Source organism: Perca flavescens, chromosome 12, assembly GCF_004354835.1.
Source record: "Perca flavescens isolate YP-PL-M2 chromosome 12, PFLA_1.0, whole genome shotgun sequence".
Taxonomy (NCBI): domain Eukaryota; kingdom Metazoa; phylum Chordata; class Actinopteri; order Perciformes; family Percidae; genus Perca; species Perca flavescens.
This window is the reverse complement of record NC_041342.1, coordinates 31,891,685-31,918,075: the sequence shown is the minus strand read 5'-3', so window position 1 is coordinate 31,918,075 and position 26,391 is coordinate 31,891,685. Positions and strand designations below refer to the sequence as shown.

Below are 26,391 nucleotides of genomic sequence, written 5' to 3'. Positions count from 1 at the left end.
TCAACATGCTTTAGCATTTGGATATTTGTCTGGTAACAAAATGCTTTAGCTTAACTTAGAGAAATATAGTTAGCCTACAACTGACATCTGATACTTGACCAGATAACAAAATGCTTTAGCTTAACTTGCAGATATAAAGCTGGTCTCAAACTGACATCTGGTATTTGTCTTGGTAACAAAATGCTTGCTGCACACGTTACATCAGACATAACGTTAGCTTCGTGCCTTCCCTTTCTTCCTACTGATTCCTCACGTCCGAATCCACTTTTCTCTTCATAAAGGCTACATTTTTCAGTTCGGCAGGTTACAAAAACTTAGTTAAGAGTTATTTTGGTAGTGCGTCGCACCACAGAGCAGCTTTAAGACATTTTTCTGTTGTTTGCTAGCAGACGGAATTGACGTTGAGGCAGCTTTACGCAATACAAGTCAGTGAAGAGCAATACATTGTTTTGGCTGACGCAATGTGTCGGTGACTTTGATATTTATCTTCTTTTTTTTTTTGCTGAATATCCTGGATTTTCGTTGCTTGATTAGTAAGAGCTTAGTTTTGTCTCTTTAAACGTCAGTGCTGGTTTTCTTGTCTCTCTGGCCCTTGGGGCAGAATATGAGTTTACTCTGATTGCTAAAAAACAAAATCAGATCAGTTGATTTGAGGGTTGAAAAGTGGATTTTCTGTGTTAGTCTCTCAGTCCGCGTGCTGACATACATCTATCAAATGTCTGCTGCCATCATGGTGGAAAATCAACACAATTCAAAGGCCAGTACCTGTGAACATGTTAGTTTTCGCTCCAACGGTTTGTCCGCTTCAGTAAACATGTTGGTGTCACAGTGACCCAGAGCTTGACAGAGACTGACAATTTTAGTATTGCATAACATTATTTGGTAACACTTTACTTGAAGTTTTCTACATAAGAGTGACATGACACTGTCATGAACACATGACACTCACATGATACCGAATGACACACTAAAAAAGCATTATGTCATAAACGTTTATGACTTGTTTATAATGTTTTATGACACATTCATATTTCTCATGTGTTACACTTATTTGTGTTTATACGTGCAGCTGTCTTTGTGCTATTTTAATAACCCAGAATTTAATGAGTGCACTCTTTACTCTTTTTTTCCCTAATTCTTTATTCTTTTGATGATGATGTTCGTGTTGACAAGAGGTGACCTAATTAACTAACAAAGAGGTCTGCCTCATTTGTCCACACCTCTGATGCATATCAAGATGAAATGTTCCTATTGAAATCCTTGACGTCAAACATGAGTACAGAGCAGGCGAGACATGCAGTGCTGTACTGTTGTTTGTCATTATATAGATATTTCAATCAGGAGAGACTTTGTTGCACATATGCAAAGATTTATTGTACATGTGCATAATATGACATGTACAGAGTCTTTGGAGATTAGACTCCATCGTATAAAATAATTTTTAAAGGGGTAGAGAAGCAAGACAATTCGCCCCCCCCTCCCCCCCCCCCCCCTCCCCCCCCTGATGGAGTCTAGACGCTAGTGGCGGCGAAGGAGCCCAAAGACCAGACCGAAGGACTCGACGGCATGTTCTGCTTGGTGGCGCGGGAGATGGTGACTGGAGGAGGAAGGGGAGGAGGAGGGTTGCACGATTTGCCTGAAATGACAACTGACAGCAGCAGAGAGAAAAACCAATTTAAAGCAGGGATGTAATGCTGTGATTGGACCGTGAATTTCGTGGCTAATTCCGGTTGGTTTACTGAAAAGTGAACGCCTCTAAACAGCTGAATAGTTTTAGGATGAGAGAGCGGTGATTGAAGTTATCAGAAGTCTTCCTGAAAGAATTTGCGCTGAGCTCCATTTGCATTTAGAGTTTCAGAGGCACTCTGAAAGATAGAAGTGCACATTGATGGCTCTGAGTTGATAATGCAACATTCATTCATTCATTCATTCATTCATTCAGCCTCACATTCATCGCTGCTGTTTTCAAGCATGAAACGGGGCCTAGAGGCAGGGATGGGCGTGACAGCCCAACGTTTGCTCTTCTCAGACTTTTATCAGCCTCAGTTTGTCCGACTTTTTAATTGTGTTCCGGGATAATAAAGTATGAAATGAGAAACAAATTAATTAACAGGTGTGAAATGTCTGCGGAGTTTGTTTTTTTCATCTATCTTTTGAGCTCGCTGATACCCGTGAAATGTGCGTTGCTCATTTCTTGGTGAATTTATGAACATTGTTTGCCTGTCAGCGTTATCCGTGTTCTGGTTAGCCAAAGGTCAATTTCATGTATATTCATTTGCTGGATTAATGCACACAGACACTGTGGGATGCACTGTGACCCAAAGTTACCCCTGGATTAGTTTAAAAGAAGAAAAAAACTAAAGAAATATACATATTTTATATTGTACTACAATATACATGGTCATCTTTAAATATTCATTTTGACCCTCATACACTATTACACTATCAATTTAAAGATTCATTTTAATTACAAGAAAATATCATTAGTATTCAACTTATTAGACTACACCAGTGTTGATGCATGTTAAGAGCAGCAAAGGTGAATCGATTAGTTGTCAACTATTAATGTTTCATACTATTTAAAACTAATTTATTATGAATTATCCATCATAATGAAACTGTAGAAAGTGCTGACTATTAATCATAGGGTTGTTGGTTCAGTTTTCTTTCCATGTATCCTTGAGCAATGGACTAAACGTCAAACTGCTCACAATGAGTAAACAGTATACATGAAAGGACAAAGTTTAAATAGTTACTAGCGGTTTTGTTTTCAAGCTGGACCCTATTTTCCTATGTTTTTGTCAGTAAGTGACTGATGGGAACGACAATCTTTGAAATTGGTCCAGTATTCAGCGAGAGCGCTGTAACCGGCAGCCACAGACCGGGCTGCAATGTAACCCTGTATGCATCGTCAATTTGGTACACTAAAAGTTCTGTTGTTGCCGCTGACCGACTCTGATTAATATTCTAAGTGTCTGACAACATTATGGAAAGGATCCCTTCAGAGATAGACCTTTAAAACCTCTTTGAGACCTTTCTGTTTAACCAGAAACAGCTCTGAAGTCGCTAGCGCTAAACCCACCAGACTCCATTTAAAAAAACAATACTTTTAGCGTGTATAGAGCCAACATATTTCCACATGTAAATCAGTAAACTATGTTTATTTCAACCAAAACTAGAGTTGTGATTGTTGGAAAAGTGGAAAGACGACCCAAAACGGCTTTTCTTGTTTCTGTCGACTTTGAATGAAGTGTATTTTACATGGAGTCTGGTGGGTTTAGCGAACGCAATTTCACAGATGTTTTTATGTTTAAAAAAATTATCTTTTTTTCTTTAACAGAAAGGTTGACCTCCTTAGAAATCCTTTCCATAATGTTGTCAGACACTTACAATATTAATCTGAGCCTGTCAGCGACAAAACGAGCACTTTTGTGAAGGTAAATACAAGCTGGACAATTGTCCTGTTAACTTACATTGTAACTTTCTTTCACCGCTTCCGACTGCAGCGATCTCACTTAATACTGGACCGATGTCAAAGATTGTTGGTACCATCAGTCACTTAGACAGAAAATAGGGTCCGGTTTAAAAAAAAAAAAAGAACTTGCAGAGAACATAAATGAAAGTTTTATAACTTGAATAAGGTTTTGATAGTTCTAATGGATCTTTCTTTTTTTCCTTCTTCCAGATATGTGAGATCACGTACGAAACACGACATTGACATGCGTATCGGGATCCACTCAGGCTCAGTGCTGTGCGGTGTGCTAGGACTCAGGAAGTGGCAGTTTGACGTCTGGTCCTGGGACGTCGACATCGCCAACAAGCTGGAGTCTGGAGGGATCCCAGGGTGAGTAAACCCCAAAGGATTGTGGGAATATTTTGCCTTTTAATGTAATTCTTGGTTGTGGAGACTGACAGGAAACATGCTTAGAGAGAAGGCAAAGGTGTACGGACAGGAGATATATATATATATATATATATATATATATATATATATATATATATATAATAAAATGTCAGATGGAACAATATGTCTTTTTTAAATGACGAATTTTTAATGACTTAAAAATGTGAGAATTACATTTGGGGAAAAAACATGAACCCAGGGGTTAATAACATACGTGTACCAAGTCGACCGTTCTCTGGGATCTGTTTTCATGCTAATCTAATGCGACTCTAGCTTCAAACAAGCTAGCGCTACACCACTAACAAGGCTCAAAATAGCACCACGCTTCCACAGTAGCATAATGAGGGTCCCTACATGTAAACCGAAGCATTGAGAACTTTGTAAGTGTACAGACAGTTTATTAAAAAAATAGTTTAGAAAGACGGCGTTCAAGGTTCGACTGGTCACGACTGTTTTCCAAGATGGCAATCGGTTGGTTTCCCGTTAACTGAGGAGGACGTCATCTTTTAATATATAAAAAATTCTCTTCAAAAACCAATAAACTTGATCACGTTTCGTGTGTAGAGGACCATTAAGTGAGATAATTTCTTCAAAATAGTAGTTTACAATCCATGGGAAATGGAAATTTCCTCCTGGAAAATGTGGAAATAAATGTGCTTGTTGGGACAGATTCATTGTCATTGTCATTCGGTCGCAGCCTGGGATTAGTTCTCTAACTGCTGGTTTTAAATATCCCTGCCAGCATCTGTTGTTGAGCCACGCTGTAACCCTGAGCCATGGCCTTCGCTGTCTCTGTTGCATAACATGGATGAATTAAGCCGAAGTTCTTACGCCTCTTATCTCTTATCCCTGATGTTTCATAAGTCCATGTCATCCATCACATCCGACCCCTTCCACTAAGTTTTGTAACATGACCCTTTACAGTGAAAACACAATGGGCGTCGGGTATAGATCTTTTCACAGCATGTTGACATGTCATAGTAGGAAAGACACAGGTGTATTCAAAACCATTACTGATGGCTGCATTCCACTTAGGAGAGACCCTGGTATTAAACCATTACTGATGGCTGCCATCCACTTAGGAAAGGTCCTGGTATTAAACCATTACTGATGGCTGCATTCCACTTAGGAGAGGCCCTGGTATTCAACCATTAATGATTGCTGCATTCCACTTAGGAGAGGCCCTGGTATTAAACCATTACTGATGGCTGCATTCCACTTCGGAGAGGCCCTGGTATTAAACCATTACTGATGGCTGCATTCCACTTAGGAGAGGCCCTGGTATTAAACCATTACTGATGGCTGCATTCCACTTCGGAGAGGCCCTGGTATTAAACCATTACTGATGGCTGCATTCCACTTAGGAGAGGTCCTGGTATTAAACCATTACTGATGGCTGCATTCCAGTTAGGAGAGGCCCTGGTATTAAACCATTACTGATGGCTGCCATCCACTTAGGAAAGGTCCTGGTATTAAACCATTACTGATGGCTGCATTCCACTTAGGAGAGGTCCTGGTATTGTGCATGCTGACTCACTGAAAGAGCTTACTGGGACACTTGATGGAACTGAGCCATCGTTAAGGTTATCAGTGTCAGCTGTGCTTTTCCTACTATGACAAGTCAAAAATGTCTGCTGTGAAATAGGTCCATAGCCGCTTAGTGCAGCTATTTTTATTTCGGCAGCCATGAGCATCGGCCCGCGCGCTGCAGGGATAATTTCGGCGTCTCCTCTATTTCTTGCGCAAGACGCGAGCGAATTTGACAAGCCAGGCAGGTAATCACATACAGGAAGACAACAGTGCAGCCGGATACTTTACTTGTCTTTCAAAATAAAATGCTTTTCAAAATAAAACTGCCAGGGTTATGGTGATTTTGGCTGTCTTGACACACACACACTCGCGGGCTATTCGCTATACGTGTGTATTCACTGACAGGTTTGTTAAAAAGTCTCTGACCTGACACTGTGCAGGATTTGATTCACACCTGCACAGTTCACTGATTAACTGCTCCACTCTGGCGGAAGGTGTCTTTGTTTTTGGTGAATCCTGCCGACTCTGTAACCAACCATCCAGGACGTATATCTGTGAACTCAAGGGAGGATCTTGTTAAGTAAATCTGCTGGGATTTTCAAACTGAACGGCTGATTTTAAAAACTCCTGCCTGTCCAGGAGTGGGCATGTGAGATGGCTAGGGTGGCACATATACGGTTTGCCAGATTGGATGTCTACACTAAAAAATGGGGAAAGTAGTTGAGCTTTCTGGAGGACTAAGGACCTAAGAAGCTTTGTGCTGGGGAGAGACGTGTATGATGGGCTTATGGTGTTGTCATTTATACTTATGTTTATTTGGTTTATGACTTAAAGGGTCCTATCTTGCACCCGGCACAGCGCAGCACAAAGCCCGACACCAAGTGTCTTTGCTAGTTTAACACCAGTTGTCAATTTCCCGTCCAGCGCCCACGTCGTTTAAATAACAAATACACCTGCACCCATCTGTGCGCCCATGGACGTGCTGGTCTTACAGGGAGGTGTGTTCAGCTGCATTCTGGGCGTGCTGGTCTTACAAGGGAGGTGTGTTCAGGTGCTTTCTGGGCATGCTGGTCTTACAGGGAGGTGTGTTCAGCTGCATTCTGGGTGTGCTGGTCTTACAGGGAGGTGTGTTCAGGTGCATTCTGGGAGTATTGCTATCTTGAGGCAGCGGAAAGTGATCGCGCCATTGACCAACAATAACCTGGTCTAAAGTCAATAACGCAGCATTTCATTGTTATTTTAACAGCATTAGTAAAATGCTCCTAGGCTCGTGCACAGTGTGCGCACACTATGCTTGTTACACACACAGGGACGCACAGCAGCACATAACATGCAGAAGATTACAAATACAGTAAATATATTACGGTGCAAATCCTCCATCATAACAGCAATGCTCCAAGGTCCAAACGCGCCTGGCTTTTAAAGGGAATGGGAGATGATCTCTGATTGGTTTATTGCATGTTACGCCCAAAACACACCTCTGATTAATGAAGACACTAAGTACAACCCTTTTGAGCCATGCGCCCGGCACACACGGACCCTTTTATCCACCGTCAAACGGATTTGGACACGCCCTAAACACGCCCTTTGTCTGCCTGGGTGATGACGACGAAGGGGTGGGGGGGATGTGTTCATGTTGCGAGTTGTTTGTTTTGTATGTTGTTAAAAAATTAAAATTGTTAATCACAACAACAACAAAAAGGTACTCAATCCCGTTTTGACCGGCCTCTCCCTGTCACCATTCCAGGAGGATTCACATCTCCAAAGCGGCGTTGGACTGTCTGAACGGCGACTACGAAGTGGAGGAGGGTCACGGGAAGGACCGCAACGACTTCCTGCGCCGCCACAACATCGAGACGTACCTCATCAAGCAGCCGGAGGAGAGCACGCTCAGCCTGCCCGAGGACATCATGAAGGAGTCGGCCAGCTCGGCGGACCGCCGCGCCAGCAGCACCACCTTCAACGAAGCGTCCTGGAGCCCCGAGCTGCCCTTCGACAACATTGTCGGGAAGCAGAACGTAAGTGCCGCCGCTGCTCGGGATTCAAGTCGTGTTGTCATGCTCTGCACTTTATCGCACTGAGGGATTAAAAACGTCTATCTTAACAAACGTGTTCTGCAATTGAGAATTGAATTTAGGATTATTTGTTTTCTAATGCTGGGGTAAAAAAAACGACATTTTCTAGGAGGAGATATGGCGTTAAAATCACACTTCAATTCAATGTTATTTATAGTGTCAAATCATAACAGGAGTTATCTCAGGACACCGTACAGATAGAGTGGGTCTGGACCCAGGGATGCACCGCATCCAGGATTCAGCTGAATATTGGGCTTTTAGACAGGGTTCGGTTTCTGCCAAACCGTAGAATCTTTTTCCACCGAAACGAACCCTACGCACGCTACGCTGGTCGACGCGATGGCGCCACCGTTGATTACGGGAAGGTGTTTACGTAGGTGGAGCGTTGAATGCAGTAGGCTGTGAGAAAGTGAAAATTGAACTGGTGAACAGAAAAAGTTGTTGTTTGGCAGTACTTTCAGTCAAAAGAAGGCCATTCAAGTCCAGCTACATGTTCAATTTTGCAATGCTGATTGGTCTGGTGGTGGCGAGGACCCTAAACTATACACAACATGGCCGCTGTTCTCGTATTGTATCCGAAAGAATACGAGTTGTGCATGAAGGAATCTCCAAACAGCAGCCAAAATGCAGCAACTTCAGGTACGGCAAAGGAAGGACAGTCACTGCTGAAAACTGGTGTTGATGGACTGAGGATGGGAGGAGGATTCAATATTCCGTTTCGGATTCGGCCAAATCTTAACCAGTGGATTCGGTATTTGGCCGAATCCCCAAAAATCTGGATTCGGTGCATCCCTAGTCAATACCACACACTATAATTTACAAAGACCCAATAATTCCCACCAAGAGCAAGCATTTTGGTTCGAGGAATAACTTCCTTTGAACAGGCAGAAACATCGAACAGACCCAGGCTCTTGGTGGGCGGCCATCTGCTGCTGCCGGTTGGGACACAGAGACACTGATACAGAAAAGTATCATATATTATAATTATACTTTTCTAAAGATGATTTTGTTTTGGCATTTTAGGCCTATTTGTGACAGCTTAGACATGAAAGGGGAGATGACATGCAGCAAAGGGCCGCAGGTCGGAGTCAAACCTGTGGCCGCTGCATCGAGGACTGAGCCTCTGTATATGGGCACACGCTCTACCAGGTGAACTACCCAGGCACCCCATAAATATACTTTCACCAGGATGTTAGCTGTAGGGCTGCACGATATGAGGAAAATACGCGATAACAATGTTGAATATCGCAATTCCAATATTATTTCAATCAATTTCTGCTGCTTTCAGTATTCTGCTAAAATACACCAAATTGCTTGTTGAATTTAAAACAAAAGAAAGAAAATAATTTCCAACTTTGTTTTATTGAACAAACTGAACATTGAATAGAAAAGACTCCAAAAAAAAAAGAAGTGACATTTCAAAGTGGACTTTTCTACTGATATTTTCTTTCAACTAACACAAAAAATCTCTGGGTGTCTTTTACGTTATGTTTATTGTGCCAGTTGATATCTTGACGCAATGAAAAAAAAAAAAAGGATATATTGTGCAGCCCTAGTTAGCGGTTTGTCAGACCTTTTGTTTTTAGACAGATTTTGTGCAGACTTTAAGCGTTGTTGAAGGATGAAGTGGTTTCTTAAGATGGACGTTTTTCTGCACTACACTGGATCTTCTCAGTTGCCTGTTTGTTGCCTGTTTTGTCTTTTTCTTTGTTTTCCTGGGAATGAGTGGACGGCTGTCTGCATCGCTGCGTGTCAGCCTGCCTGTTTGGGAGGATGACGAGCTTCTGATTGTGTGGCCCATTTAATTCAAACCTCCTCTTTATCCCTTCTTCATTTGTCTGCGTTCCCGTCCGCCTGTGACAAGCCGTCAGCCCACGGAGGCATCATGTTGACATTTTGGGTGTTCTTGTCTGCAGTGGTTGATTTTGGAGAAAGCAGTGCAGGCTTGAGTTTTTATTCTGAATCCATTCTTTGAAATAATTGGTGATTTCTTAAAGTGCTCATATTATGGTCATTTTCAGGTTCATACCTGTATTTAGAGGTTGTATCAGAATAGGTTTACGTGGTTTAATTTTCAGAAAACAACATATTTTTGTTGTACTGCACATTGCTGCAGCTCCTCTTTTCACCCTGTGTGTTGAGCTCTCTGTTTTAGCTACAGAGTGAGACATCTCACTTCTGTTCCATCTTTGTTGGGAGTCGCACATGCAAAGTACCTAGGTAAGGACTACTAGCCAGTCAGAAGCAGAGTATGAGGGTGTGCCCTGACAGTACCTAGGTAAGGACTACTAGCCAGTCAGAAGCAGAGTATGAGGGCGTGCCCTGACAGTACCTAGGTAAGGACTACTAGCCAGTCAGAAGCAGAGTATGAGGGCGTGCCCTGACAGTACCTAGGTAAGGACTACTAGCCAGTCAGAAGCAGAGTATGAGGGCCCTGACAGTACCTAGGTAAGGACTACTAGCCAGTCAGAAGCAGAGTATGAGGGCATGCCCTGACAGTACCTAGGTAAGGACTACTAGCCAGTCAGAAGCAGAATATGAGGGCGTGCCCTGACAGTAGCTAGGTAAAGACTACTAGCCAGTCAGAAGCAGAGTATGGGGGCGTGCCCTGACAGTACCTAGGTAAGGACTACTAGCCAGTCAGAAGCAGAGTATGAGGGCGTGCCCTGACGGTAGCTAGGTAAGGACTACTAGCCAGTCAGAAGCAGAGTATGAGGGCGTGCCCTGACAGTACCTAGGTAAGGACTACTAGCCAGTCAGAAGCAGAGTATGAGGGCATGCCTTGACAGTACCTAGGTAAGGACTACTAACCAGTCAGAAGCAGAGTATGAGGGGGTGCTTTATAATGTGCACAAAAAAGATATATAACACAGTAGAGGAAAGGGAAAAGCCAAAAAGCATAATATGAGCACTTTAAGGTCAACATGTGACTGACAAGTAAACTAGAGTGGAGACTCAAACACCCCAAACCATATGTAATTAGCTCTTTGCACGTGAAGGTAACCTTTGTGATGAAAACTCAAGCAGTGTTTTTGTGTTGGATTTGGCCTGCAGGGTCTTTACATCCATCTCAAACCCATGGTCAACAAGCACCAATCGGTCCCAAAATGTCCCAGATAGAGAGTAAATGCCGTAATCATATTTTTTGTAAATCTTTACAATCATTCCCCGAAAGAACCAAGCAGGCCTGCCTCGTTGCACGGTCCAGATTTTCTTCAAAACTCGCCATTTTCAGCGTGTAGCTCGCTATTTCAAAGTTTGTTGTCGTTGTTGCTTCTGGAAATACTGGACACTTCTGTTGATCGAGACTAGATAAGACCTGATCTATTGTCTTGCCTTTGTCTTTTATTGTGATCTAGATCTGGTTCTGCATGAACACATATACTTACTTCCAGTATATAGAAAAATAACAGAATAAATGGTTGTAGACCACGACAAAAAGCAAAGCTGACAAACTTCAGGCTCGCGGTCACCTTTATTTATTCACTTTCCTGGGATTCATTCCAGGCAACTATTGGTCCCGAGCCCTCGCAGCCACCCGACATTCACAGACATGCGAGGTATCTGCTGCACTCTCAGATATGGCATCAAACATAATAGCTCCGGGGGAGGGGGAGGGGATTGAAGCTGAATATTCAGGCTACATTTGCATCCCCAGATTTGTTTTGAGGCGACTTGCTGTTTGCGTCCTGCCCTGCTGGCAGACACCCCAGCGTCCAAAATAAAAAAAATAAAAAAACGCCGTCTGCTTGGGACTCAATGTTCCTTTTCCAGAACCAACAGGAGACTTTCTACAACCTGCTGCTTCTCCTCCAGGTGCGTTAACTCTGCCACGTCTCATCAGGAACATTTCTAAACTCTCGCTGGAGGGAGCCAGATCAATTAGCTTCATATTTAATGTTACATAGATACATTGGCAGGTTGTTTCAAAGCCCTGGGCGGAGATACTACGGATGTTAATTTAGATATGATGCACAGGAGTGTAGAATATTAGCTGTGTGCAGTCATTGAGGAAGTGGTTCAAGGAAATGTTTCTAGAAGGTTAAGCTTAAGCCTTTAACTATAGTTTAAGCCTTTTATGGCATAGGAGTGCATTGTGTACCAGACAGATAAGAAGAAAAACAAGAAAGTTAAGAGAAGAGACGAGGAAGTTCCACCAGACAGAGGCCCCGACCCCGTGTATTTTGTGAAGATAACAGTTTCTGCCTACAAGGAGACACCTCCTGTAAATGGATGGATAAAAGCTTAAGGGAAAGAATAGATCGGAGTTCATTCGAACCAAGATCCTGGTGGACTCACTCTGACTTGATGTCTGTAGCTAGGGAAACTTAGACTCTGTTTTTGTGAACCCACAGCTGTGTTATAAGAGAAGCTGATTCAGTTAACTTTGCTTAACTGAACTCTTTGTATCAGATTGATCCTTGTGCTCTGGTAAACTTAAGTCCGATGAAAGAAGGCGTGGGAATTAATAAACTGGAGTCAGATTTGACAGACCTTAGGGCCAGACAAAGGGAAAGCCCTATATATTGAAAGATTTGAAGAAGTATATATTTTTGATATTTATATATATGATTTGCATATGGCTCTTTGATATAGACACTGAGGTCAGAAAACACACTACCTGCAAAAGATGATTACAATGAAGGAGACACTGACTTTCATTCGTGTTTACCCCAGCTCTGCAATATAATAATATATAATATATAATATCGGAAGAGTTGAGAGTGTCAGTTACTCCAAAAGTAGTTTGGATCAACGGAAATACATTTCCAGGATAAAGGATGACATGACAGGCGCCGGATGTCCTTCACCTTCCGCTCTCTGTGTGTTGCGGTTCTAAAAATCTGGACCTGCTTGGTTCTTTAGGGGAATGATTGTAAAGACTTACAAAGTATGTTTCCTCTCTAACTGGGACGTTTTGGGACCGATTGGTGGGATTGCTGTGGACTAAGTACACATGGAGATACACTGGTAAGAGCTGAGGTTTAACCATGTATCAGCTCATTTAAATAGCTCACGTTACTGTATTGTGTCAGCAGTTAACTTCATTTAATACTGTATGTGGCATTTTCTTTTGCGGGGTGTAAATGTTCCACCAAAACAAGTTCCTTCCTGAGACTATTTAGCAGAGCCACCGTCGCTGTGTCAGGAGCTAAGCGCCGCCCAAGACGATTGTGGTTGGTTTAAAGAAATGGAAAAAATCCCCAGAGCTTTATTTTGTTTCCTATCCCAGAATGCATCTGTGGCCCAGCCAGACTTTTATCCACAGCACTGTGGAGACAGCTCTGGCAATGCAAGACTTATCAAAAAGCATAATGTCTCTTATTCATCAATACAAACACAAATACTGAAACCCGCAGATGATTAAATACATTCAGTAATGTGTAACCACATGCAATTTACTGTATGTAAGATATAAAGCAATATTTCCCAGCTCTCCAGCTCTGGTGGTGTACACCGTGAAATTAGTCTTTTCTTTTCTCTCCGCTTGTGACAGCCTTTTGTTTCATCTCCTGCAGCCATGAGCTAACAGTGAACTTGCCGTTACCTCTTGTGTGTGTGTGTGTGTGTGTGTGTGTGTGTGTGTATATATATATATATATATATGTATGTATGTATGTATGTATGTATGTATGTATGTATGTATGTATGTATGTATGTATATATATATATATATATATATATATATATATATATATATATATATATATATATATATATATATATATATATATATATATATATATATATATATATATATATATATATATATATATATGTATATGTATATATATATATATATATATATATATATATATATATATATATATATATATATATATATATATATATATATATATATATATATGTATATATGTGTGTGTATGAAGATGTTCAGCTCACCTCCGTTGCAGGCCTGTCAGCAGCTTATAGCATTTGATGTAACCATGCGTTTGGAATCAGAGGCGTGTTTTTTTTGGTTTGTTCTGAAAGTGCCACTTCTTTGTTTCTGGCACAATTAAATTCTGTCAGTCCTTTTCAAAGATTGTCTCTTTGCATATCAAAGGCTTTTCGCAGGAGTTTTGAAGTGTCTTTTATGTTGTCGTTTGGCTCTGCTGCTCGGAGAGGAACGTCTCCCTCTCCGGTGGTTTCCTGTCCTCCGGGGTCCCTGTCGCCCCTTCCTGTTAGTCTGATTCACTTTTCAGCATCACTGGGTTGACAACAAGGTTGAATATTAGGCTGTGTGTGTGTGTGTGTCAGACAGAGAGGAAATAATAGAGGAAGAGGAGCGAGTGAAATGTAGAAAAAGAAAGAGGGCATGTATTTAAATTGTATTCATATTATGCAAAAACAGTGTGTGAAAACTGATCCAAAAAAAGCACCGTGTGGTCTGTAACCGTGAATGACATCTGCGATACAGTGATAAGTAGGAGTTTACGGATACATTGGCCAGGTCACTATAACGGTAGTCTATATCGACGACGTTTCATTTCCAAGATTGTTCACGTGACGCCGGAAATCCCGCCGGATGTCCCTCATTTTCGGCCTCAGAGCTGTTTCTGGTTAAACGGAAAGGTCTCAAAGAGGTTTTAAAGATCTATCTCTGAAGGGATCCTTTCCATAATGTCGTCAGACACTTAGAATATTAATCTGAGCCTGTCAGTGGCTAAATAGAGCACTTTTGGTGGACCAAATTGACAATGCACATTTGCCCCATAGGCAGGACCAATACTGGACCAATTTCAAAGATAGTTGTTCCCGTCAGTCACTTACACACAAAACATAGGAAAATAGGGTCCTGGTTGAACAAAAATTATAGTTACCCTTTAACAGCTTTATTAAATTGTACAAGTGTTAGCTTTGAAAAATCTGATGGCAAAACATTCCATATCACTGAACCTCTGTAATTTACACCAAACTGAAGTTGAGATGTTCGACAGATAGGAGGCCCGAGTTTGTAGATATTTCTTGCCTAATATAAGCAACGACCGGCAATCAGAGGTGAGCTGAAAAAGACGAGGTACAGTCTTAACACCTCAACCAAAGAGGTTATTATAACCTCACTGTGGGTTAAAAAGTCACCCGTACCCTAAAAATAGTCAACGTTTACTCTTTGTTAATCCGAATTGGGTTACTGTTCTTATCAACAATCATCTGAATTAGAGTCCTTTTATTCAACCTGTACAGTGACAGTGCAGTTTCAATACTCACATGGACATTAGGAGCTTCCTGGTTGCAGACATGCAACAGAGTGATGGCGCATGATTCATCTTCTTCACCAGTGGCTGCATGAAACACCAGGAACCACGTAAAAGCTCTTTGCTGATTACTGCCATAAAAACTGTATTTGCTATCTGTGGCCAACCCATTAACTTCCACTCATCCTGGTCTTTATTGTGAAGTACGCTTGTACAGTGATAACCATTGAATAAGTGATTATCTCCTGTCGGTCACTGCGTTAATGGGAGGGACCGTCATCCAGGACTGATTGCCGTTATCAAGCCCAGAAGATGCACGCGGCGCTGGGTTTTGACGGACCTGTGAGTCCAGGAAGACGAGCCTTGAAATCAGACTCCCATCTTTGTGTAAGCTCTTTGTACCGGCTGAGTGGCTCTGTCTTCTTCTTCCTCTTTCATGCTTCGCTGTGTGCCTGCTGGCTCCCATGATGCACAGCACTGTCACAGTGCCTTCACCTCAAAGGAGGTCGTGCGTTTCCTCAGAAGACCCAGTTACTCCGTGTCTCATCGCAGTGAAATCTAGGCCAAAAAGAAATGCCGTAGTTTCCACAATTCTGTTTTGGTTTCGGTCTGCGTTGGTGCTGGTTTCTGAGACGGTTGCTTTCATATCTGCTGAAGAGAATCCATTAAAATTTTCAAAATGATAAAAGGTGGTTTAGCCGTCTGCGGTACATGGCAGCTCCACTCTATTCACATTAAAGGTGTGCCATAACAAAGGATTCAACACCAATTAACAATATACCTAGGTTCAAGACTCTGAACGTATTCAATAGTTGTCGAGACATTTGACTTTGTACTACAGTGTTGGTCCAGATCCTTCATTAGCTCCGATGCGTGCGGTGCAATGGCTTGCACCGCTTCCAAACAATGTCATGTTGCAGTGAATTATACTTCCTGGCTCTAAAGTATAAGATAATCTGTCACACTACCACACATGTGAGACATCCAGCACATGAATATCCTCAGATATTACAGTATCTCCCCCGCTCCCCCACCTCCACTTGCCCTTTTCCTGGTATCATATGTTGGCATTTCGATGAGACAAATATGTTTTGTCAGGGCCAGACTGGGCTAATAATTCAGGCCAGGAATACTAACAGTAGTCAAGGCCAATACCCACACATTTACAAGAGCCCACGTATGCTGTAACCTTTTTTTTCCTCTTTTCTCTTATGATGCCTATTTCCATGCTCAATTATGTCTCATATGTTGTGATTTGGTTTAAACAACTTTTGACATTTGGAGATTTCTGACACAAATTGCATTTTTTTTTTTTTTTTCGATTGGATGGCCAGGACTTCTGTCCAGGAAACTGCTCAGAAACCACTTTTTGGTCTAAATATGACATCCCCTGAATGCCGTAGGTGTTAAGTTTGTGATTGTAAAGTTCCATGATGCTGTGATTATCCTCAGTGTCACAAAACCTCATTTTATACAGTAAGGTCAGGTTTCAAGGAAATGGATTCACTACAATGAAATGGCTACTACGGGGACTAAAATCATCACACGGGAATACAATTGGGCTCATTGAATCCACACGAGTCTCAGCTTTCCGGTTAGACCCGCTATATGCAACTCCCAGAATGTTTAGGCACCCCATCATGCAGAAATATTCAAATAGACCATTTTAGAATTGGCTAATAATAACACGTGTACTGTATAGGAGTAACTGCATGGCTTTTCCCCAGACTGCATTGGATTAGCATGTAGTGGGCAGTTTTGCAAAGGGGAGACCTGTGGGTACCCATAGAATCCATTTTCATTCAGATATCTGACGGGGTGACGTCAAGGGACCCCTTTTAAAAAGGCCATGCCAGTTTTTCCATCGCTAAAATTAAGTCTATGTTTGGAGGGTTATTTAGCCCACTTCCCGTCACGCTAGCATTAAACACGTGGTACCACTGAATTCCTTCAGTCGTCTAGTTTCATATCATACTAATATCTTCAGGGCTTCTACCTCGTAAAAGACAGTAATGCCGGCCAAAATCACTCGTGGTGATCGCCAATGCTCTCAATGGCCAGTCCGGGCCTTTAAGAGCCGCCGGGTGTTCTGTTCTGTTATTAATATGTATCATACATAGGCCTACATGTTACCACATACTGCTGCCCCCATACAGCCAACCACTGCTCCGGGCAACATCACATCGATATCACAGAGAAATGTCAGAGATGAAAGCATGTGCCCTTTAGGCTGTGTGCTTCCTCAGGGATGTGCACGACAAAAACAATCATGGCAGCACGGCTCTGATTGTAGCTCTCAACAAACCAAGCAGAATGCAAACATATCAATAAACCAGCAAGCAACTGCATCATACATCAAAACTGTTTGTCTTTATGTGGAAAGAAATGAGGACATTGACACGACAAGTTTGCAAACGAGATGTCTTCACCACGTGACTGACATATATCAGTATGCATTGTGATGTGTGGAACTTTACGATTGTTATACAGACAGTGTAGCATTTCATTTCATTCATTCAATAGCAACATTGATATTTTAGGCTCGAACCTGACCCAAACCTATAATTAACCGACTTTAAAAGCCCTTCAGGCTAATTTCAGTGTGCAGATCTCTCATTCAACAGCTACATTAATGACACGGTATTTTCCACAGAAGTGAGCTGAGATCGTCCCCTAAAATAGACTGATAATTGGGGTCGACATGTCATCACCGTGAACTGAGGCACACATACATAATGGAGCTCATCTGATTCCACAAAACGCCGTCCTATTGTCTTCATTATAATGACGCTTGTGTGTTTTCTGTGGCTGATATGTTAATGATTTGACACACAGGCCACACATCTTCATTCATATGCAACAGAGGTTCGGTTTGGTCAAGTTCAATTTCAGTTCATCTCCCTTATCGTCACTGTGTATGGAGACCAAAAATGGCCAGTTTGCATTCATTTAATACTCCATTCTGGCAGACAATTATAAAAAGTCAGAAGTATTAAGTAGCTATAGGCAGGACTTTTCCAGATTCTATATTTTATGTAGTTTACAACCCATCTACTCTCAGCTGTCAAAGTGTGTTCATTTTCCTCGTGTTATACATATATCTGGAAGTTATTCTCACCAAGTAGAGTTGTTCCTATTTCTCCAGATAGGAAAAATGCATTTTGATTAACTTTAGGTGTAGTTTATGTTACGTTAAACCATTGCATTTGCTCTGTGTTTTGTCAATGCTTAGCTGGTTGGTTACATGTTACACTTTGTAGAAGTGAGTGGTCCGACTTGTTTTAGGCTTACATGTCTCTCTCGTAATGTGTAGGGTTGGGTACCGAACTTGGTCATTTTTAGGGTAACGACCAAATTACATTGGACCGATTCACGTTAAATCAAACGGTGCCAAATTTCGGTTCCTGAGAGTGAGTAAGAGGGAGCTTTTCTGTCCTCTCTGCATCTTGACAGACAGCGGGGCTCCGACACACACACACACACACACACACACACACACACACACACACACACACACACACACACACACACACACACACAAATGCGCGTAAGCTCAGACTTAAACAAATTCAACCAAACTACGTCGTCTCTGCAGTTTTGTTGAAGTCACAGTGAGTCACGGCAACGCCGGTAAAGTGGTTGCAAGTTTAGTTACAGTTTTCAAAACCTCACGCAGACAGCGTTCGCTGCGATGTGATATTAATGGCGAGGCAAAAGCGGTCGCGGTGGTGCCGTTAACGTTAAAATTCCTCTGAGACTAGCGGGCATAACTGACTGACCGGCTGAGGTTGTAAGGAAATGCAACTTTATTTCTTTAGCACATCTCAGCAACAAGGCAATTCAAAGTGCTTCACATAAAACATTAAGGAGCAATTAAAAACGGTCATGAAAATAAAACAGGCTAAAATAGAATAATATACAAATACAAGAATAAAAGTTACAGTGGGTAAGAAATGAATTCTTATTTGATTTAACAGGTTGTCGGGACGGGTTGAAAAAAGGTACCGTTGGGTACCGGAACCGAATTTCAGGTAACGGTATTGTTACCCTACCGATACAAATGTGAATGCTACCCAACCCTAGCCCTTGTGTAATCCTCAGGTCAAATTTGGCCCGTTTTTAAAGTTTTTTTATATCAGAAATTTTGGTTTTGTTCAACCAAATTGCCCAAAAATAACTTGGACTCATGGATGTAGGTTGTATGGATACAACATTCTTCGCAGGTAAAATTAATGATTACTTCCATTGAATTTTGGGTGTTTTTTTTTATAGCATTTGAAAAAAAATGTTTACATGGTTTTAAAACAGTATCCTGACTAAAAGTTAAAATAATTTATAATTTCTGCTTTTTCGAACTCAAAAATCATGTATAATGTCATAATTAGGTTTATTGACCATACATAATTATTTTTTAAAAAGCATTGAAATAAGCAAGAAAATTTTTTAAAAAGCGTCAAAAGAATAAAAAAAATAAAGTTTATTTTCAATTTTGACCCTGTAGGACAACAAGTTCATGGTTGACGGGAAGACAACACAAGGATTAAATATGTGAGAATCCTTTCGCTGACGGTGATAAATGCCGCAGGTTCTTGTGATTTGTGTGGCATTGATGGAAACCTACAAATTGCAGTAATTTATAATCTCCAGGTAGTTCTGATTAGATTGAAATCTCCCCGTAATATTGGCCTGGCATCGCCAGAAAGGCCCTGACAGGTAAAGAAAAAAAATGAATCCAGTAATGAAGATTTGTATGAGAACATCAGTTCTGTCTGAAAATGAACTTTTAATGATCTCGGTATGATGGATATCATCTGTTGAAGTGTTGGATTAAGCGAGATGAGGTGAGAGACATATTGAATTTCACACACATATGCTCTATCATCACGTTCCTCTGTGCAATTACTTTAACTCACAGCTAATGGTGGAGAGATAAGGTCAGTGGCTCGGAGAAAATGACTCTGATCCTCACGCATATGGTCTCTACCACTTTTACCTCGAGGGCTGCTCTTGAAAAACCGTGACGTCTCCGCCGGGCCAGACAGGGGCTCACCTTGACTCAATTTAGGATAAAAAGGACCACAGCAGTGATTTTTAAGGGATAGTTTGGTTCAGACCAGAAAAAGGATTCCAGCGATTGGGTTGTGCGAGGGTGTGGTGTGAGAGTGTCACTTAAACGGCCCATTTGTGTGACATTCTGTTGTGTTCTTTAATCGCCCAAGTAGACTTTATATTTCACGGTTATTGTTTTCCGTCAGATCTTTAATAGATCTCGACTGCACTTAAAGGCAGCTTTATTTCACGGAGAAAGAAGTCTCGCTTTGCCAGACCTTCCTCCACAGCGCTGCTGAGGAACGTCTGGCTAGTCCACACAGCACTCCACTCCTTTGTTTTTTGGCTGTTTGAGCGTGGTAGGGAGAGATACAGTACATATATCCAGTCCTACTATGCAGCACTTGTAGCGCAGTGGCTTTTCTGTGTGGTCACAAAAAATGGCTTTGCACCGATGTCCACATAGAGCCTGCATGTTTACTAGGGGTGGGAGTCACCAGAGGCCTCACGATACGATATCGTCACGATACTTATGTCACGATACGATATTATTGCGATTTTAAACATATTGCAATATTCTGCGATATATTGCAATGTATTACCTTTTTTCCAACTTCAAATTTTTCCCGATTTCAAATGATGTCTCCAAAGGAAATTTTTGTAAACATCTGTTTTATCTAAAAACATACATTTCTCGGTTTGTTCATCTCACTTCAATTGTATTGCTGCAAAATGGGATCGTCAAGCAGACAAACTGACCAAAACATATATCATAAAAGATTGATACTTGGCGTCTGTGTATCGATACAATATTGCCACGAAAAATATTGCGATACTATGCTGTATAGATTTTTTCCCCCCACCCCTAGCGTTTATCCTCTGAAGATGACATTCAGGTCATGCATACTGCCGACTTTGGCGCCCTCGTGCACATGAACATTATCATTTAGGCTTAAGTGTAGTTTTGCATTGCCAGGGTCTGGTGAGTCCATACAACATTCTGGGATAGGAGAATAACGTGCTCTGGTTTGTTGGCATTTCTTTAAATCAATCACGATCGTCTTGGGTGGCGCTAAGACGGTGCCTCTGCTAAATAGCCTTGGGAAGGAACTTGTTTTGGTGGAACGTGGTTTTATTCGCCCAACAGAAAACTCAGATTGGACAGAGAGTCTAGCTAGCTGTGGTTACACGCCAATCCGTAGTCAGTGTCAGTGTTTCCTCTAGAAGTTTTTTCAGCGGGGTGGGGGGTGGGTATTGGACATCAGTGTATGGGCTTATCTGCTAATGTTAGCTGCCGACCGTTACCTTGAAACCATGCAGCAAATAGACGGTACTGTAGGGTGATTTAACGTTACCGCTCATTTTACACACAGTTTAACGACAAAACCAAACGCTGAGTGAACATTACTGGCTACGTTTTTCATGTTTGTTTTGAGCGGTATGCACCCCCACTAACATGGAAAATGGTTTTAAAACAGTAACGTTAATACAGCGTGTCTGAGGAATACAGCGTTCTCCTGCAACGGGAGTCAGAGGCAGAGGGGCCTACACAGCAGCGTTAGCTAACGTTAGCTTCTTGTCTCATCTGGTGTCTGATAAACAGTCAATTCATCAAAGTCAGCGTGCCCGACACTAGTTTCCAATAAACTGTAGCTGTCAAATTTAACGGGACCTGCTGAGTGCAGATTTCATGTTGCGGCTTTCGTCGCGGTTTATCACTTATTGAGTGAAGTAGTACTCGCCCTGTTGTTTATTTGGTTGCCATGACTTCGCGAGTGATGACGTCCTGTCACTGTTCCAGTTGCTCTGCTCACCCTAGGGGGAGAGAGAGCGAATGACAGTTCGCTCGAGTTCAGTAGAGCAGACGGCTCTACGACTTTATCACTTTTCATAAACAGCCGAAGGAACGGTGGTGCGTGGTGTACATAGCGGAAACCCTGTTGTGCGTCTGTCCTATTTCTGATACCGTGGCGCTGGAAATTTTACCGTGGCGCACCGCCACTATGCTATCAATATAGAGGAAACACTGAGTGTGTTAGCTACAGTAGACGGCAGTCGGCACGCCCCAAGTTTGGCGAAGCAGACAGGAATACCGACACGGAAGCTAAGCAACGTCCTGCTGTGGACGGGTTCCAACCTTTAGTACTGTATATTTGTGTCACAGAGAGAGAAGGAAGGCCAAGCAAAATGGGAAGTGATGAAGTGGTAAATTAAAACCCTTTAGGAGACCCCTGTAAACTTTTTACAGTGTTGCATAGTTATTTCTTGCAGGGTTGTCCTGGTTAGGGACATGATGCATTTTAAGAGTTTCTTTCAAAAACGCTCAAAAAACATTTTGAAAGTAGAATTCATTTTTTGGAGGATCAAGTCTTTTAAAATTCAGATTGTCTTCTCATCATTTTACTTTGCTAAAGATTAATACAATGAAATAAATTGTGCATTTTGGTATATCTGTCATGATATTTTGCAACTAAACTCTTCTCTCAGCTGTGTTTTGTTGTCCCCCATTTCATGCTTAATATTTTATTATTTTCATCAGTTTTGTTTGTTTTCATTTCCTGTCCTTCCCCTTTTTAACCACAGCCATAATTACAAGCTTCGTCACCACTAACATCAGTGCAAAGTGAACATGCAGCGTGTGAATGAGAGTTGCATGACTTGCTCTTGTCCGTCTGATAGCGAATGTTGCATTTTGGTCTTCCCTTATCTTCCTTTTCCTTACATTTTCTTTTGTGTAAGTACTGAACGTAACTGTCTGTCTGTTCTTTTTCATTTGGAACTTGTATGAAACAAATAGGGGGACAAGCAGGTTCATTCTATGTGCATGTGCTTTCCCCCTAGACTCTGGCTGCCCTAACAAGAAATTCGATAAATCTGCTTCCAAACCATCTCGCACAAGCTTTGCATGTCCAGTCTGGTCCTGAGGAAATTAACAAGCGAATAGAGAGCGCCATCGACTTAAGGAGTGGCGATAAGTTGAGAAGAGAGCATATCAAGCCTTTCTCACTGATGTTTAAAGACTCCAGCCTGGAACAGAAGGTAGCTGGGGTTTTAGATAGATGACTGTTTTTGATTTTCTTTCTCTCTCCCTCCTCATATCTATTCTTAGATTAAGTTTTTTTAGAAGCAAAACAAGAAGCAACAATTTGTATCCAATCATGAGTAAGCTAAAGGCACTTAAGATACTATTGTGGTGTAACTGAAGGACGTCGTGAAACGTATGGGGGAAAAAAAATGAACTGTACACAGTATAGAGTATGTACATTTAATAGTCCAGGGTCAGTACTTTCCTCTATTTGGTCTTCCAGGGTATGGAGTCTGAAGTGTGCCAGCATTGATAATTCTGGACTCAAAGTTTAAATTATAGCCGGTTAATAAATTGATGAATTTTGAAGAACTATTATGACTTCAATTTGCATTTAGATGATGCACTAAATTCAAAGTTTTAAAAAAAAGTTTAGGAAATTATGTTTAAAGTACATCTTTGAATTGATAAATTATAATAACATTTTTAAAATGTAATTTTTAGTTATTTTTACAGGCTTTTAAATGTTGTGATTCCCTTTATTGCCTGCCTATTATATTCCATCACACAGTTGCGTTTCCATTTTGGAACCTTTTGGAATCTTTTGTGAAAAGTCAATTGATTTTGCATTTCTGTATTAAAATGTAATTATCAACTCAACATTTAAAGACAAAACAAATAATTAAAATGCAAATACAATATTTTTTTTTATGAATGCAGTATTCAAACTATCATCAGTTAAGTTTAATAGTAGGTATATGTTTTTCAAGACCCACGTTTTCAGAGCTTACAACAGCATCTCACAGTCTTCATCCATAAATCTCATGGAGTCTCCATCCATTCAACTCCATCTCTCTGGAGGAAGTCCCTGAGATGCAGCTGAAACCTCTGAAAATGGTCCTTGAGTTTTTTATCAAACTATTGTTCTCAAGGGTCATTCTCAAGTTTATAGTAGGTTTTTAAAACATGGTAATTGACAGGGTTTCCCTCAGAAAAGTTGTTTAACCCGGTAGCAAGTGTATTTTTTTTGACGAGGCCTGGCTGGGGCCAGTCACAGACATTAATGTAGAGCCCAATAGTTTCTGTAAAACAGAATCATTGACCGAATCGCGAAATTGAGAATTTAAATAAGCTATAAGACAGAATCCATAGGGACTCACATTAAGTCGGTGCTAAAAGCTAACTGGAGATTCGAAATAAATATGACTGTCTAAGTTTCAAACTAAGCTGCCCCACTGTAACTGTAGTTTTAAAAAAACGTCTTAAACATAGAATTAAAATGGATAGAAAGGCCATTGAACTGTTTCCCGTGGTCATTTGATTGGTTAGACCCAGCAGCAGTGGGTCAGTGGACCGTTAACGTTAGACCCAGCGGCAGTGGGTCAGCAGACCGCTAACATTAGACCCAGCTGCAGCAGGTCAGCGGACCGCTAACGTTAGACCCAGCCTGCTGATCAGCTCATTCTCTGTAACCGATGCAGCATGAAAGCACAGCGGAACCAGCCGGTGTTAGTTGGCTAACGTTAGCTTGCTAACTCCACCTTAAAGTTACCCCAGCGCCACATCGTTCACAGAAAACGAGCTGAATAAAGCTGTCACTCGTGGCGATACCAGTGGGCTTTGTGTGGATGAAGCATGAAGCTAAGTTGACCCATTTAGTGTCTGGATCTTTGCCTCGTAACATTACTACTCCACTGCTCGTTTGTCCATTACTGTAAAACCTCAGCTCTGTGACTTGCCGGAAGTCGCCACCAGGCTTACAATGCACTGGGAGAAACCCTGATTGATTTACAGCTATAATAAAAAGTAGAAGTATCCAGTTGGCACACTTCAGACTCCATACTGTACTAGTGCATGAATAAACATTCTCTACCAGTAGATACTAACTCACAATAACGTATTTTTTTAAATTTACTGCCAAGGTTAAACCAATTTGAGCAGGACTCATGAAATGAAAAGATTTTGATGCTTTGACGAGCATAGAGAAGTCAGCTATGTGAAACACTGTTTGGCAATGCTGATTGCAGAAGCCCCTTTAGTTTACTCATGACCAAAAGTCCATGGACCTGTTAACTTTTTCAAGTCCTGTAGAAAAGGCTGACTTTTTATTTAACAGGAGCACATTGCATTCACTAAATAAAAAATAATTTCTGATCTTTTCTCAAATTTACGGCTTACATATCCCATAATTATGACTTAACATCTCATAACTATGAGACCGTGAGCTTGCAATATACCTTTTTAAATAGATTTAGATCACCCAAGTTGAAAAACCATGGGTAATTCTGTTATAATTATGAGATGTTAAGTCATAATCGTGACATGTCGAAAGTCATAATTACATGAAAATGTGTCTGAATATTCTTTTATTTTGTGAATGCAATGCACCTCTGTAGCTTTTTGTCCCCTTTCTCCCTATACTTCCTTGGTTCCTTTTAAGTTGACTGTCGTATCGGCTCTTCCCTTCTTCCTTGAGAACTCCATCGCCATCTTCAAAACTTTTTTTTTTGGTTGACCTCTTAACCTCTTCAGTAAGTGTGCAGTGATTTGCTGTTGGCCTCCCTCTTTTTTTTTTTTTTCTGCCGAAGTTGTGACCAAACATGTAGCATCCTCTTGCTAATTTCCCAGCACTCTTAGAGAAAGAGACAGAGCGAGGACAGGGGCAGCGGGGGTCATGGGGGTGGAAATTTAAAGATGGTGACTCCTCAGTCAATTTAATAATTGACAACTAATTGCTTAATCTTTGCAGCGCTAGTTGCTAACACTATAAAACCTTTTGAAAATAAAGTTCATGATCTAATATTTCTCAAATCCAGAGAATTCCCTCTAGTTAAGCTTTCAGAAACTCTCTCTTCGCCCCCGTTTAGCTTCCCAGCTAGCATAATTAGGTGCAGTGCTCATTGTTTGTGTCTCTGACTCAGCTAACGGCTAATGGCTAACGGCTAGCATTGTGCTTGTCAGCTTTGCACCTTCCCCAGGACCCCACAGCTAACCCACCGGCTCCTGTCTCTCTCTAACGCTTGTGGTTGAACCATTGAATGCATCTGTGGCAGCGAGTTGACGAGTTGGTGCATTTCAGTGTTTTCAGTCTTCTGTGTTTTTCTGAAAACGCGTTTGTCCATCTTTCTCTCACCTCCTCTTCCTCCCTCTTTTTCTTCTCCTTTTCACGGCGCAGTACTCCCAGATGAGGGACGAGGTGTTCAAGTCCAACCTGGTGTGCGCCTTCATCGTGCTCATCTTCATCACCACCATCCAAAGCCTGCTTCCCTCTGCCAGGTAAAAGAGGACAGACTAACATGGTGGACATTTCTGAATAAAAAGACATTTTTTTAAGAACCAAAGTCCCGCCTCGCCTCTGCTTCTGTTTGGCTAGCTTTCACCTCTCAATGTATTTTCTCAGAGACAGTTTCTTTGAACAGTTTAGTTGAATTTGGATGATGATTTTTTAAGGATGGAACAATGCTTATTTTGTTAGCTTTCCCCAACTGCAGCTTCTATTAGCTTTAGCTACAGAGCGTGTAGCAGTCCTCTTTTGCCCCGACTAGCTAATGAACCAACTGTGTAGACATTAGCTATAGCTAGCTAACGTAAGCAACACACACATTGACC

General features: G+C 41.4%; 1 protein-coding gene across 2 annotated transcripts in view; it reads left to right on the top strand.

The window, feature by feature from the left end:
* The window catches only part of adcy8 (adenylate cyclase 8 (brain)), a 129,974-nt gene that overhangs the window by 60,185 nt on the left and 43,398 nt on the right, over positions 1–26,391 (top strand). Inside the window, exons 6-9 of one of the 2 annotated variants that reach the window (XM_028592753.1) lie at positions 3,686–3,844; positions 7,182–7,452; positions 22,599–22,796; positions 25,958–26,058. In XM_028592753.1, coding sequence (XP_028448554.1) covers positions 3,686–3,844; positions 7,182–7,452; positions 22,599–22,796; positions 25,958–26,058 — 729 coding nt within the window. The remainder of the gene's footprint in view (positions 1–3,685; positions 3,845–7,181; positions 7,453–22,598; positions 22,797–25,957; positions 26,059–26,391) is intronic. The other variant, XM_028592754.1, reaches the window with a different exon arrangement.